The sequence below is a fragment of the Orcinus orca genome, chromosome 12 (assembly GCF_937001465.1).
Source record: "Orcinus orca chromosome 12, mOrcOrc1.1, whole genome shotgun sequence".
In the NCBI taxonomy this organism is placed as follows: Eukaryota; Metazoa; Chordata; class Mammalia; order Artiodactyla; family Delphinidae; genus Orcinus; species Orcinus orca.
The window spans coordinates 51,304,263-51,318,200 of NC_064570.1; the positions used below are offsets into that span (position 1 = coordinate 51,304,263).

Consider the following 13,938-nt stretch of genomic DNA (forward strand, 5'->3'; position numbering starts at 1 on the left):
CGTTGCGGTGCATGGGCTTCTCATTGCGATGGCTTCTCTTGTTACAGAGCACGGGCTCTAGGTGCGCGGGCTTCAGTAGTTGTGGCTCATGGGCTCTAGAGCGCAGGCTCAGTAGCTGTGGCACACAGGCTTAGTTGACCTGTGGCATGTGGGATCTTCCTGGACCAGGGCTCGAACCCATGTCTCCTGCGTTGGCAGGTGGATTCTTAACCACTGCGCCACCAAGGAAGCCCGATTACTACAGTTTTATATTAAATTTTATAATTGGGAAGTAGAAGTCCTCCAGCTTATTTTTTTATTAAACTTTTAATTTTGAGGTAATTATGGATTCACAAGTAGTTGTAAGAAATAATACAGAGAGATTCTAGGTACCATTTACAATTTTCCCCAATGGTATCATCTTGTAAAACTATAGGACAAGATCACAACCAGAATGCTGACGTTGATACAGTCCATCAATCTTATTCAGATTTCCCCATTTACACTTGTAGTTCTTTTACAGAATTGTTTTGGCCACTCTGGGTCCTTTGCATTTCTATAAAAATTTTAGGATCAGCTTGTCAATTTCTACAAAAGAGCCTGCTGGGATTTTGATAGGGACTGCATTGAATCTATTGATCTAATTTTGGATAATTGCCATTTTAACGATATTAATCTTCTAATCCATGAATCACAATTTTCTTTTTTTTTATTGTGGTAATATATATATATATATGTATAGCATAATCTGTGCTATTTTAGTAATTTTAAGTGTACAATTTAGTGACATTAATTATATTCACTCTGTTGTGCAGCCATCACCACTATTTCTGTAAATTTTCCATAACCCCAAATGGAAACCATGCTTTTCTTTAACAGCAGTACTGTAATTGCCAACTTACTAGTTACCGTATGGTCTTCTGTAGCCCCAAAAATTCTTTTTCAAATCAGTAATTTAATACCAAACCCTGAATCCCAGGGAATCCTGGTACTTGTCTTTGGAATAATATAGACAGACTCTTTGTTAAGAAATTGGGCTTTAGGGACTTCCATGGTGGTCCAGGGATTAAGACTCCAAGCTGCCATTGCAGGACACACGGGTTCAATCCCTGGTCTGGGAACTAAGATCCTACATGCTGCATGGTGCAGCCAAAAAAAAACCAAACAAACAAGAAATTAGGCTTTAGAGTCTTCAAATCCCAGCTCTGCTATTGACAAGCAGGTTAATTTACTTCTCTGAGTCTTACATTATCATGCACAAATTTAAACTGTTTTATTTCTATCAATCTTCCAGGTGTGGGTGTCACTAAATGGGGTGCAGAGACTCCCAGGGATACTCAGAAGCCTGCCAGGTACTGTGGAAGCCACAGAATGAACATGCACATTGTCTAAGAACATATTTTTTTCCCACAAAGTTAACGTTAGGTAATTTAACTACAAATGAGCCTTTAAACTTGTATAGCATACCAGATATATATATTATGGAATTAAATGTAAGATTTGCATTCATTATATTATAAAATGTAAGACTTAAATTTACAGTCTGTATTTGGGTGCTTTGGGCTAACCCTCCTTCCCTTCCACCCCCCACATTGCACTTAACAAGTCTTTTACCCTCTAGTCTCCCTCTCAGCTGTGACAGGCATTCACTCATCATTCACAGCCCTTTTCCTACAGAACCTCAGAATCCTCCTCAACACAGCTCTCCAGGGCCACTATTATTGTGTCAGAGCCAGCAGGCAAGTTGAAGTCCATTTGCCATGTCTGTTCAACTAGCTAAGGACTATTTGATTTAACCTGTATTTTACCATTACCAGGGTATTTGAAATAAAATTAATAGCCCTGAAAATCAAGGTGATTTTATTTCCTCTTAGCTTTCCAAAGGTTATGTTCTTCCTTTCAGATTATTTTACTTTCTCTATTTTACATATAAATTATAATAAAGATAATGAAAGACATCATATGTTGTCTTTAAAAATGACAGTATCCATCATGTCATCCAAATCTGCTGGTCCAAAGGTATGTAACTTTGTCCCTTTAATAGCCATCAACAGAAATCAAGTGTCCGTTAGTATGAAAAAACCCTTTGGAAATGTCTTTGCAAAACACTTTCCAGGGACTTCCCTGGCAGTCCAGTGCTTAGGACTCCGCACTTCCACTACAGGGGGCATGGGTTTGATCCCTGGTCTGGGAACTAACATCCCGGGTGCCACGCAGCGAAGCCAGAAACAAAAAGTAAAAAAACAAAAAACACTTTCCATGCACATGTTGTGATCATTAGATCCTATTTAAGAAAGAATAAAGTGTGTTGTTTTATTTCCTATTTAAAAAGGTTTAATTTTTGTTTCATCTCATCAATTTAAATACGGGGTTTGTTTGGGTTGTTTCTTTTTTTTTTTTTTTTTTTTTTTTTTTAATTTTATTTATTTATTTTTGGCTGTGTTGGGTCTTCGTTTCTATGTGAGGGCTTTCTCTAGTTGCGGCGAGCAGGGGCCACTCTTCATCGCGGTGCGCGGGCCTCTCACTATCGCGGCCTCTCTTGTTGAGGAGCACAGGCTCCAGACGCGCAGACTCAGCAGTTGTGGCTCACGGGCCTAGTTGCTCCGCGGCATGTGGGATCTTCCCAGACCAGTGCTCGAACCCGTGTCCCCTGCATTGGCAGGCAGATTCTCAACCACTGCGCCACCAGGGAAGCCCTGGGTTGTTTCTTGTTTTTGTTTTTTTTTTAGATCCTCATCTCTTTATAAAGAGATAGAGAGAGAGAGAAGGTGAAGAGACGGACAAGGGCAGGTAATAGAACAAGTCTCTTTTTGATTAAACCATTAAATGTCTAAACATCTGTATTTTTCTTCCCAGTGTCCTACCTACCAACTTTTTATGATCAGAGGCTGGCATGGCAGATTACCTTAATTTTCATCTAGCTGTTGCTAAGCTGTCACCATGGTACCAAAGCACTCAGGCAAATATAAATGCCTAAAAACAAATGCGTAGGAAGAAAATTTTGTCCCTAGCCCCCTCACCTCTCCTGTCATCTGGATGAGTAGTTCAGCATTAAAATTCTGTGTCATAGTTGCTTTATACCCATAACAAAAAAAACCCAAAATGACCCCAAACTTTTGAAAACTGAAGTATTACAGCCCATAAAAATATAACGATTTCTGCAAATGTTTTATCATTTACAAAAGTCATCACTAGTCTGTACCTATGCCTCGTAATGATTGAAACAGCCTGCATGGTAACAGTGATTGAATTTTTGCCCTCAAGCAGTATAAAACACCGCAAAAATACTGCCCTATGAATTATAATTTTTATGGTCATACAGTCACAATGAATGGCATATTTTTGTTCTTTCTCAATGGTTAAAGTTTTTCAAATAGTTTTTAAATTTTCAAATTCTAGTAGATGATTTCAGCAAAATGACCCCAGTGTAAGCTTTATCTTCAAGAGTGGTATAAATATAAACTGCACTCTCCAATGTTATATCTCAGTCCTATTATTTCCTTTGCCTCACCACATATACACAGCAAGAGATTAATCCGAAGGGAACTGCTTCATTTTCTTAAAAGTGCCCATCAACACTCTTCAAATATGTTTATAGACTGGATGTATTACTTGTTTACCTAAATAGTAGCATAAATATCTGTTTTTAGAAAGCTTTACTGTAAGTCTTTCTATATGATTGGATTCTTAAGGAAGGCCATGATTAGTAAATTAATCACTTTCCCCCTTGACTAGTGCTAATGAAAGCTTTCCAACTTAAACATTGTGTGCTAACACTTCCTCCTCCGTAGCAATCTTCCATTTTTGCCCATCAAAAAGCACTTTCTGTTTGCAGTATGTCAGCTGTACTATTTATAACTGAGTTAACAATGCCAACTAGAGGCAGTAAAAGGTGTGTATTTCATATGCAAATTCCCAACAATAATTTCTACAATTACCTATAGTTGCTTGCTCTATTATGTTCAACATCAGCATTATAAAACTGAGTCCAGGAAGGAGAAAATAGTAGTAATATTACATGTTGTATCACCTAAAGACTTTTACTGAATTAATTAGAAAAATAAATTGAAGAGTTCAAAATGAAAGTAGCCCTAGCTTATTATAATGGGCATTTTCACATAATGGGACTTTGATGATCTGTTACAGTAGCTGTTCAGAGGAAGAAACTCACTGTGTGACATAGAGTGTTCTTTCTGTTTTGTCTCCGAATTTGTGTTTTTCCAAACGGTCCTCTTTACTTCTCTGTTTTACCCGATTGTGATTCCCCTGACTTGGAAACCATAAACTGAGAAAGAAGTAAGAAACCAGGATAAATTCATGTTTTCTTTTCACTGACATTTATTAAGTGTGACTATGTGCAAAGCACTATCTTGGATACAAAGATGACCAGAGAGGGAGATTGTGTCTTTCACCACTATACTGTGGGCTTCTGAGGATCAGAGTCTCTGTGAAGGCAGAGTGGGATATAACAAATAGAACAGACAGATCTGGGTTCAAATACTAGCTTCCCCATTGAATGTGACATTAGGCAAATTCCCCAAGCTTTGTCTTGCCTTTCAGAAGTGGAGACAGTCGTGCTTACTAGCAAAGTGGCTGCTGAGTGCTCGAAAGCCCCTATCTCCGCACCCATTACAGAGGTTGACATTCAGTAAATGCTGTCAAAGGAAATATGTTTTTATTTTATTTTTTAATTTTTTAAAATTTTATTTCATTTTTTTGGTCCCGCCATGCGGTTTGCAGGATCTTAGTTCTCTGACCAGGGATCGAACCCAGGGCCACAGCAGTGAAAGCACTGAGTCCTAACCACTAGACCGCTAGGGTACTCCCAGGAAATATGTGTTTATAATGATGAAGGAAGCAAGTAAGATAGAGCAATAGTAAAGGAACATTGGATTGGAAACTAATTAGAAGAATATAAATTATATATAAAGTAGGTCTAGAGAATTCTTTTAACATATAGGACAATATAAAGGAGATTGTAGAGCCCACCCAGGGGTGTATCTTTAAAAAGCAATATTTAAAGAGCAAAGAGAAGTGTAAAGCTTGCTATTTGGAAAGCTGTGGGGTTGGATGAGAACAGTATTCCCACAATGTGGTCTGTGAACCACCTGCATCAAAGTCAGGGGCTTGCTGTAGATTCAGGACTTTACCCAGACCTACTGAGGCAGAATCTCTAAAGAGGAGGTCCAGGAATCAACATTTCTTATAAACTTCCAAATAATTTTCACACCAATACCAGTTTTAGATTCAGTGGGTAGATGACAAATTTCTAAGGTTCCAATGACATCTAACTCTTGGTGTGGTACAAAAGACAAAACATGAGTTTTGAAGTAAGACAGATTCCAGGCAAACTGGAATGCTCAACATTTAAGCCAGCAAAAACAAACAAACAAAACCCTACCCAATAGAAAGTAGAAAGGGGAGAAAGATAAATACTGTATGATCCCACTTACATGTGGAATCTGAAAAAAACTGAACTCATAGATTCAGAGAACAGATTGGTGGTTGCCAGCAGCAGGGGTTCGGATGGGGGAGGAGGGGAATGGGTAAAGGTGGTCAAAAGGCACAAACCTCCAGTTATAAAATGTAAGTCGTGGGGAGGTAACGTACAGCACAGTGACCTACAGCTAGTGATACTGTGTTGCATATTTGAAAGTTGCTAAGAGAGTAAATCCTAAAAAAACTTCGTTAACTATGTATGGTGATGGATGTTAACTAGATTTACTGGGGTAGTTATCTCTCAGTATATACAAATATCTAATCATTATGTTGCACACCTGAAACTATGTTATATGTATTTGTACCTCAATTAAAAAAGAAAACAAAAAAAGGGAAAAGAAGTATAAACTGTGTAATAAGTGAAAAATATAGAATAAAATGGCAGAAATTAGTACCTATATGAGAACGAATTATAATAAATTAATTAAATTCACCAATTAAAAAAACAGAATCTCAGATTCAGTTAAAAAGCAATATCCGGGGGCTTCCCTGGTGGCGCAGTGGTTGGGAGGCTGCCTGCCAATGCGGGGGGCGCGGGTTCGTGCCCCGGTCCGGGAGGATCCCACATGCCACGGAGCAGCTGGGCCCATGAGCCATGGCCACTGAGCCTGCGCGTCCGGAGCGTGTGCTCAGCAGCGGGAGAGGCCGCAGCGGTGAAATGTCCGCGTACCGCAAAAAAAAAAAAAGCAATATCCAATAATAAGTTGTCTAAAAGAGAAACTTAAAACAAAGAGACACAGAAAGATTGAAAATAAAAGATGGAAAAAAATATGAGCCAAAAGAAAAAAGGAAAGGAATATTAATATCTGACAATATAGAATATAAGGCAAAAAAATATAATGGACAAAGAAGGGCATTATATGCTGATAAAAGGAACAATAGAGCAAAAAGATATAACCATAAAAAACATGTATGCACTGAACAATACAGCCTCAAAATATACAAAGGAACAACTGAAAAAAAAAATGCAGGGAGAAATGGATAAATCAAGTTACAGTTAAAAGATTTTAGCCACATCTTTCAGAAATTGATCAATCAAGCAGACATAAAATACACATATCAAAATTTTGAATCAGATAAATTAATAAGCTCAAGCTATGAAGTATATATATAGAGCTCAGCACCCAACGAGTAGTTTAGTAATAACTGTTAGACTGTACTAGATGAAAATGTCAACAGTTGAGAATTTTTTGCCTATAAAAATAGGTATTTTCATACTATGCCTCATAGGTTTTTGAGGGATTAAACTAGCTAATGTCTATAAAGCAATTAGCACAATGTCTAATTTAGTCTCTTTTGGTCTTTAGTCTACTAAGAGAATACTTGCCTCAATTATTAGTAATTGGATATGTGATATCCAAAGAATTCAGTGATGTAAAATGTGAGGTCACAATTTTTTGTAAGATTAACAAAAAAAAATGACCAGTATAGAGCTAGCTGGTGAGGAATTCTGGGAGTCTAGCTGCCCTATCTAAATTCATGCCCAACTCAACTGTGATTTGGTGCCACCTGGTGGTGGTGGTTGGCTCCAACTTAAATATTTTTGGGGATAATTTTGAGTCCAGAGGCAACAGGATAGCATCCATGATCCCAGAAATGTACCAGTTAGTTGGCCAGATTCAGAAATTCATCTGGGAGAATACTGAGGACCAGGGACTCACCCTTCACCTCCTCTCTTTCTGAAACAAGTTCCCATGACTTTCCTTCACCTTCATGACCTTTGCCTCCACTCCAAGACCCCCTTCCCCACCCTAGTGTATAACTTTAAGCCCTACCCCTGACCCTTATCCCTGCCTTGTTCTCAAATAGGGGCTAGGCAAGAAATGGGAACCAGTTGCCAATTCTGAAGTATATCTAAAATTATATTTTTGATGAGTGCATTATCAGGGGGTTTGACTGTGCTTTATCCAGGATCCCCTGAATGCTTACAACATATTAGCACTATAGTTTTTAGTTTAGAGCCTTTGATTACTGCAGGAGTTTCTGGTTGGCTATAAAAAGCCGTTATTAGGTTGAAACTAATTGAAATTCAAGGGAATTCCCTGGCGGTCCAGTGGTTAGGACTCAGTGCTTTCACTGCTGGGGCCTGGGTTCGATCCCTAGTCGGAGAACTGACATATCTCAAGCTGCACAGCGTGACCAGAAAAACAAAAAATAAAGCAGTAAGAAAAGGGAAGACAGGCAAAGGTGGAAAATTCCGTGCAGAGAATATTAACCCTATTACATGAATGCCATGAAATCTTAAATTTATGATTGCCTTTTGTGGGTGATCTCTCGTCACCCAGCAGGTTCAGAAATTCTTAGTTCGGTTACTTCTTTGTTAAATTTCTTGATTTGGAGGAGCAGCTTTTCCTTCTTTGTATAAACATGTTGCCCTGCTCCAGTACTTATAGGTACACCCGCTGAACACACACACACTGGGCTTCTTGGAAACTGCATGGAGGTGCAAGGCTATAGGGGGGGCAGTGATCAGTTATCATTACCTTTAGTTTCTGTCCCCATCACCCTTCCTGGCATCCTCCCACTTCTGAGTTACCGCTGGGTCACTAAAACGGAGTCAGGGAAAGGCAGTCTGAGAGACCAGCCGAAGTAGCGTTTTGGGATCAGGGTCTTCTTGCCCTACGGCTGCCAGAGGTCACATGTGTCTTCAATGAAACTGTCAAACACCAAGCTGAGTGTTGGATTTTGGAAGATTTGTGGCACACACCAGCAAAAGACTTAATCTGTCCACCACCTCTTGCTCTCATCTTACCTTCTTCTGCCCACCCTCTAACTTGAAGGCTCTCTGTGTTTCACTCAAAAGGGCTATTTAAAGTTTTCCAAATAGGACCTGCAGTTTCTTGCCTTAGCTACTGCCTATAGTTTTCCCCACTCAGAATGCCCTTCACCCGGCCTTTGTGGGTCAGAATCCTGCTCAGCATTCCTACGGGCTCCTAGGACAGCCCCTTCTCCACAGAGCCTTCCTGAATTGTTCTGGCTCCTCACTCATCCCCGCTCTGGGTCTCTCCTCTGGTGCTGCCTTCTGCTTTATATCACAGTTTTCAGGGTTCATGATTGATTCCTGGGGTAGAATGACATCTCTTTGAGGACAGGGACCTTGCTTATCTGTTTCTTAATTCCCCAAAGGACTCAAAGCTTTGCAGTCATAGGTGTTCAGTAAATATTTGTTTAGTTTTGAAAGCTGTTGTCACGTTAAAGCCGGCCACGCCATCTTCCCAAGGGGTCTCACCTCCTCCTGCCAACTGCATGGGTGCTGAGCCCTATATTTAGGTACTAATGGTCTCCCCCACCTCTCTCCACAATTGACGTGAGCCTAATTCTGTCACTGCAAAAATTCTCTGGGAGTGTAGCATTGGAAAAGCACATTCACTTACTCCAGCCTAGGTGAGCGATCCCTTTGGCACTGAAATAATTTGCTTACTTTCCTAATGTCAAGGCTGAATAAATGCAGTTTCCACAAGTACAAAGTTTACTTACTGAAAACTAGGATTGCATCAAGCATCTCACGAAGAATTTGCATGGCTACAGAAGCTGTACCTTTTATGTGTCTTAATTTTTTAATATTTAAATGTTATTAAATCATTAGATGTCAATTTGGGTGTCATGTATTTTATTATAGACAGCATTTGAAAACTTCAGTATCTCTAGAAGGAAAATTCAGGAAATACCAGATGTTTTGAGTCTTAGGGCATCGTAACATAAGCACCATATTTGTCCCAAAACATTCATTTCTCCCTGCCACTATAGATATGCCATTTATTTCTGCTGATACTAATACTCTCCTTTAAAAAAATGTTTGTAACTTTACTGGAGGAAAGTAACCCAAAACTTCTCTAATTTCTAGTGTAAAATATTCAGAGGGAAGAAGCAGGTAACGTGGATTATTGGATTCCTCTGGTACCTTTTCCCTCAAATTCACATACTCGTGTGCTGCAGGGCAATTATTCCTCTTTGCTCCATGCTGATTATATAGGTCAGGAGGGTAATAAGTTCATTTATTTGAAGGTATATTTCTAATATTCTTGCCCCATTCCTGACCACTCAAATCAGTATCACGGTGAGACCAGCATCTCTCTCCCACCACCAAAGAAAATGATGAAACAAAGGTAATTTGAGTGTGAACTTTCTGCTCCCAAATCTTTCATCTTCCCAGAGCACAAGGGTTATATTGCTTTAGTCCTTTAAACCAGTTATGGCTCAGTAATAACGTTAGTCCTTTAAATCCATGATGGCTCAGTAATAACTAGTATTGTGTTTACTATTAACTCAAACCTTCAAGGTATTACATATTTTTTCAAAAACCTTATAACTGAATTCAGAAATTGCCCATGGCAGAATCAAGAATACAAGGGACCTATACTAATAAAAGTAAGTGTTACATCATACTATATTATTAACAAGATGCTAGGTTAGATACATCTATTTTACCGTGAAAAATGGAATCTTGATTAATTGGCTGAATTGGGATTTCCTTTCTAAAAGATTTTCCTAGTGCTTTCTTCCTTAGAGTCCATAGCGTAGAGAAATTCTGAAACTGTTTTATAAATAGCCTCAGATCAAATATGTTCAGTAAGTATGTGTGGCAAGATAATATCTTTGAGATACTCATCTATATTTTTATTCTCCTGGTATTTCCTCCTTTCCCTTCCCTGTCTCCTAGCAGATATTCCCATCTGGGTTTATCATCTTGGCGAAGGGATGAGATGGGGCAGAAAGTTGAAATCGCCCTCAAGCTTTTGTTTCTAAAAGCTTAAGCCCCAGCAGGGAGAAGATTTGAGCCAGAGGCAAACTGTCTTGGGCAGAAGCAGGAAGACCCTGGACAGAGTAGTGGGGACAGGCAGGGCTGCTGTGTGGGCTCTCTAGCAGGCCTACCCCCAAGAAGCTGTAGCGGTGAGTTGTGACCACAAAGTAAAGGCCAGTGGGTTACATTTGACTTTGTTTGGCCATGTGAATTTCAGTCGCTCAGCATTACAAATCTAGGCAATTTTACATAAAAGTCCGGGTTGGGGCTTCTCTTGAATAATTAGCAGTTTGGGCCACACTGTGTTCAGTCCTTTATGGCACCAAGGCTGCCTGCCTTAGATAAGGAATGAACGCTGTAGTTTGCCGGAGTCCCTAGAAGTCCCTGTTTCATCCCTACACTGAAGCCAAGGGTTAATTGCCACTCATCATGGCACTTGCACTGCTGCTCTCCAGACGATAGAGGGTGGTCCTCTTTAACCCAGATTTTTTCCGTAAGTGAAGAAGTACAAGATAGACTAAAGATGGCTCATGCTGAAAGAAACAGAGGAGCTGGTGCATTTCTTTGTAGACCTGAAGATGTTCTTATGTGTCTAACAGGCAGACTGCTTGCTTCACTCATGAGCTCTCCTTACACGCTTCCTGTAGGCATTTGCATCACGTATCCCTGTTCTAGGCAGCCTCGCAAAGAGATGACCGTGTCCCTGGTTGGGCATGGCAGAGCTGCTGCCTGCAGGGCACGGGCGAGCAGAATGATAGACAGGCAAGAACCCATGTGGGCAGGTGCCTGGAGGGCAGAGGCCCCTGGAAGCTTCTGGTGGGGGTGGGGAGGACTCCAAAAGGCTGGGGCTCAAGATAGAAAGTAAATTATAAAAGTTGTTATTTCGTACACACAGATGTATCGACTGAGATTTGCTTGCAGTACCTTTACTTTCTGGCTGGCTTGGTCATTTAGCTCAGGGCTCTGGTGGCACCAAAGTGAACATGCAACAGAGGCCACCAGGGCCTGTCCTGGAGAAAGATGGCAGGATTCACTGTCCTTTCCTTATGAGAGGGGTAAGGAGAATGGACATTAGACTTGTAGTTTGGGGACCATCACATGTTTTAGAATTATATGACACTACCCTTTTTCCTTCCTGGGTGGAGTTTGAATTTAAAGCGCTGTCTTCCAGATGGCATTCTGGGTGGTCTTATGAACCTTTGTGCTTTTTCTGCTAAACTAGAAATGTGTTTTTCAAAACCCTAACTGTTACGTGCCTGGGCTAGTTATTTCAACAGTTTGCTCACCTCATTTATAACCAATAAAAATAACAGCTATTCTTTATTGAACTAAGCTTATACCAGCTGCTCTGCAGTGCTACCCATAATTGCATGCCTCATTTATAACCACCCTGTAAGGTGGGGTTGCCCCATGCTTTGAAAAAGGAAATGGAAGCTGAAAGCTTAAGCAGCGTCCAAACTCTCACACTTAGTACAAGTGGGAGCCTGAGTTCAAATCCAGGACTTCATAAGCTCTGCAGTCTACAGCCAGCAAGTGTGACAGCATTTATCACCACCTACTACCTGCAGGACAGCAATAGGGCTGGAGGGATGGAAATGTGAATGCAAAGGGCCAAGTCCCCAAGGAACAGCAAAACTAAATTAGGCACGTTCTTTAGAAAGAAAAGGGAAAGCAGATTCCTGCAGTGACAGAGATGTTGGCAGTGATCCTTGGAGTTGTGCTGTGGCAGAGGAAGCCACCTTGTCAGCAGACGTTCACTCTGGGACCCAGTGCCTCTGGGATGTTAGGACTGAGTCCAAGTGAGCTTACTCCTCTTTTTCCCACCTGTTATGAGGTGGACTGTGTCCCCAAGATGATGTTGAACTCCTTACCCCCATTGTCTGTGAAATAGGGTCTGTTTGGAAATAGGATCGTCTTTGCAGATGATCAAGTTAAGATGAGGCTGTTAGGGTGGGTCCTGATCCAAGATGATTGTGTCCTTATATAAAGAAGAAATTTAGACACAGAGACAGACATGTACAGAAGGGAGAGGATGTGAAGACCCAGGGAGAATGCCATCTAAGTGCCAAGGAATGCCTGAGGTCCACAGAAGCTAGGAGAGAGTCCCAGACAGTCCTTGGTTCTGTCCCAGCCCTCAGACAGAACCAAGCCAGCCAACATCTCGATTTGGGACTTCTAGCCTCCAGATCCACTGACACAATAAATTTCTGATGATCTAAACCATCCAGTTTGTGGTACTTTATAATGGCAGTCCTAGGAAAGAAAAACATCACCCAATACATACACATTGTGTGGGTTTGTCATTGTCCGTTTCAGAGGCCTGCTGAGCAGGGCTGGCACCGAGCCCCTGGGAAGGTCTGGCATCATCCACACGCAGCCTCGAGTGACTACCCACATTTCAAGCTTCAGCCCCAAGTCCAGTCAGCTGGAGCGGCGAGTGCATGTGTCACAGTCACAGCACGGAAGAGCCACTTGAGATACTGCAGAAGGCAACAGGAGGGATGACATGCATCTGAGGCGTCATGGAGTCTAGTACAAGAGCATCATAGCAAACACAAATAAACAGTATAGTCAGGTAACGCCAGTTAGGCTGAGATAGGGACTGTCTGCAATAAAGGAGTAAGTAGAACGCTGGGAGCATAGTCCTGGGTGCTACTGCCTCTGGTGTGGGACGGGGATGGTGAAAACCTCACGACAGAGAAGACATTTGGCTGGACTTCGAAGGATGAATAGGAGTTGGCAAGGGCACCATAGAAGCATCACAAGCAAAGGCAGAGGAGAGAGAAATGCCCAGCCTGAGCAGGAAGGAGTGCTTAAGGACTCCCTTGTGTCTTACAGTAGAATGGAATTTTCTGAAAGGAAAAGATTAAATTCTATTCTGGTTAGCACTACTGCGTTTCAAGCAGCTAAACTGGGAAATAACCAGAATTAATTGGGAAACAGCAGAAGAATTAGTACTCAGGATATAATGCCGGTCATGCCAATTACCAGTTATGCATCTAGAGTCTGGCACATATTAGGCCTGCAATAATTATTTGTTAAATGAAAGAATGAATTACAAACCATGTCATCTCTCCTGGCTTTATTTTTTTTCCCATCTGTTTAAAAATGGGGTGGGGGACTTGCCTGGTGGTCAGTGGTTAAGAATCTGCCTGCCAACGCAGGGGACATGGGTTCAATCCCTGGTCCAGGAAGATCTCACGTGCCGCGGAGCAACTAAGCCCATGCACCACAACTGCTGAAGCCCATGCGCTCTAAGGCCCGAGTGCCACAACTACTGAGCCCACATGCTGCAACAACTGAAGCCTGCACGCCTAGAGCCCGTGCTCCACAACATAAGAAGCCTGCACACTGCAACGAACAGAAGCCCTTGCTCGCCTCAACTAGAGAAAGACCACGCACAGCAACGAAGACCTAACGCAGCCAAAAATAAATAAATTTATTATTTTTTTAAATGGGATGGATTGGGACTTCCTTGGTGGTCCAGCAGTTAAGACTCCAAGCTTCCAATGCAGAGGGCGTCGGTTCAATTCCTGGCTGGGGAACTAAGATCCCACATGCTGTGGGCAGTGTGGCCAAAAAAAATAAATAAAAATGGGGTGGATTGGTATGGCGAGGTGATATAGCTATTCCACCTCTCTCAGGTCTATGATCAAGGGCAAACAGGATGACAAAATTTGAAAACGCTATTGTTATAGATTAAATGTTTGTGTCCCTCC

General features: G+C 41.3%; 2 protein-coding genes across 2 annotated transcripts in view; both read left to right on the forward strand.

Moving 5' to 3' along the window:
* Positions 1-1,408, forward strand: part of PDSS2 (decaprenyl diphosphate synthase subunit 2) — a 261,892-nt gene extending 260,484 nt beyond the window's left edge. Inside the window, exon 8 of the mRNA XM_049695312.1 lies at positions 1,274-1,408. Coding sequence (XP_049551269.1) covers positions 1,274-1,354 — 81 coding nt within the window. The 3' untranslated portion in view covers positions 1,355-1,408. The remainder of the gene's footprint in view (positions 1-1,273) is intronic.
* An 818-nt stretch (positions 1,409-2,226) lies between these two features.
* Positions 2,227-13,938, forward strand: part of BEND3 (BEN domain containing 3) — a 49,710-nt gene continuing 37,998 nt past the window's right edge. Inside the window, exons 1-2 of the mRNA XM_049695290.1 lie at positions 2,227-2,349; positions 2,669-2,769. The gene's annotated coding sequence lies outside the window, so the exon portion shown is untranslated. The remainder of the gene's footprint in view (positions 2,350-2,668; positions 2,770-13,938) is intronic.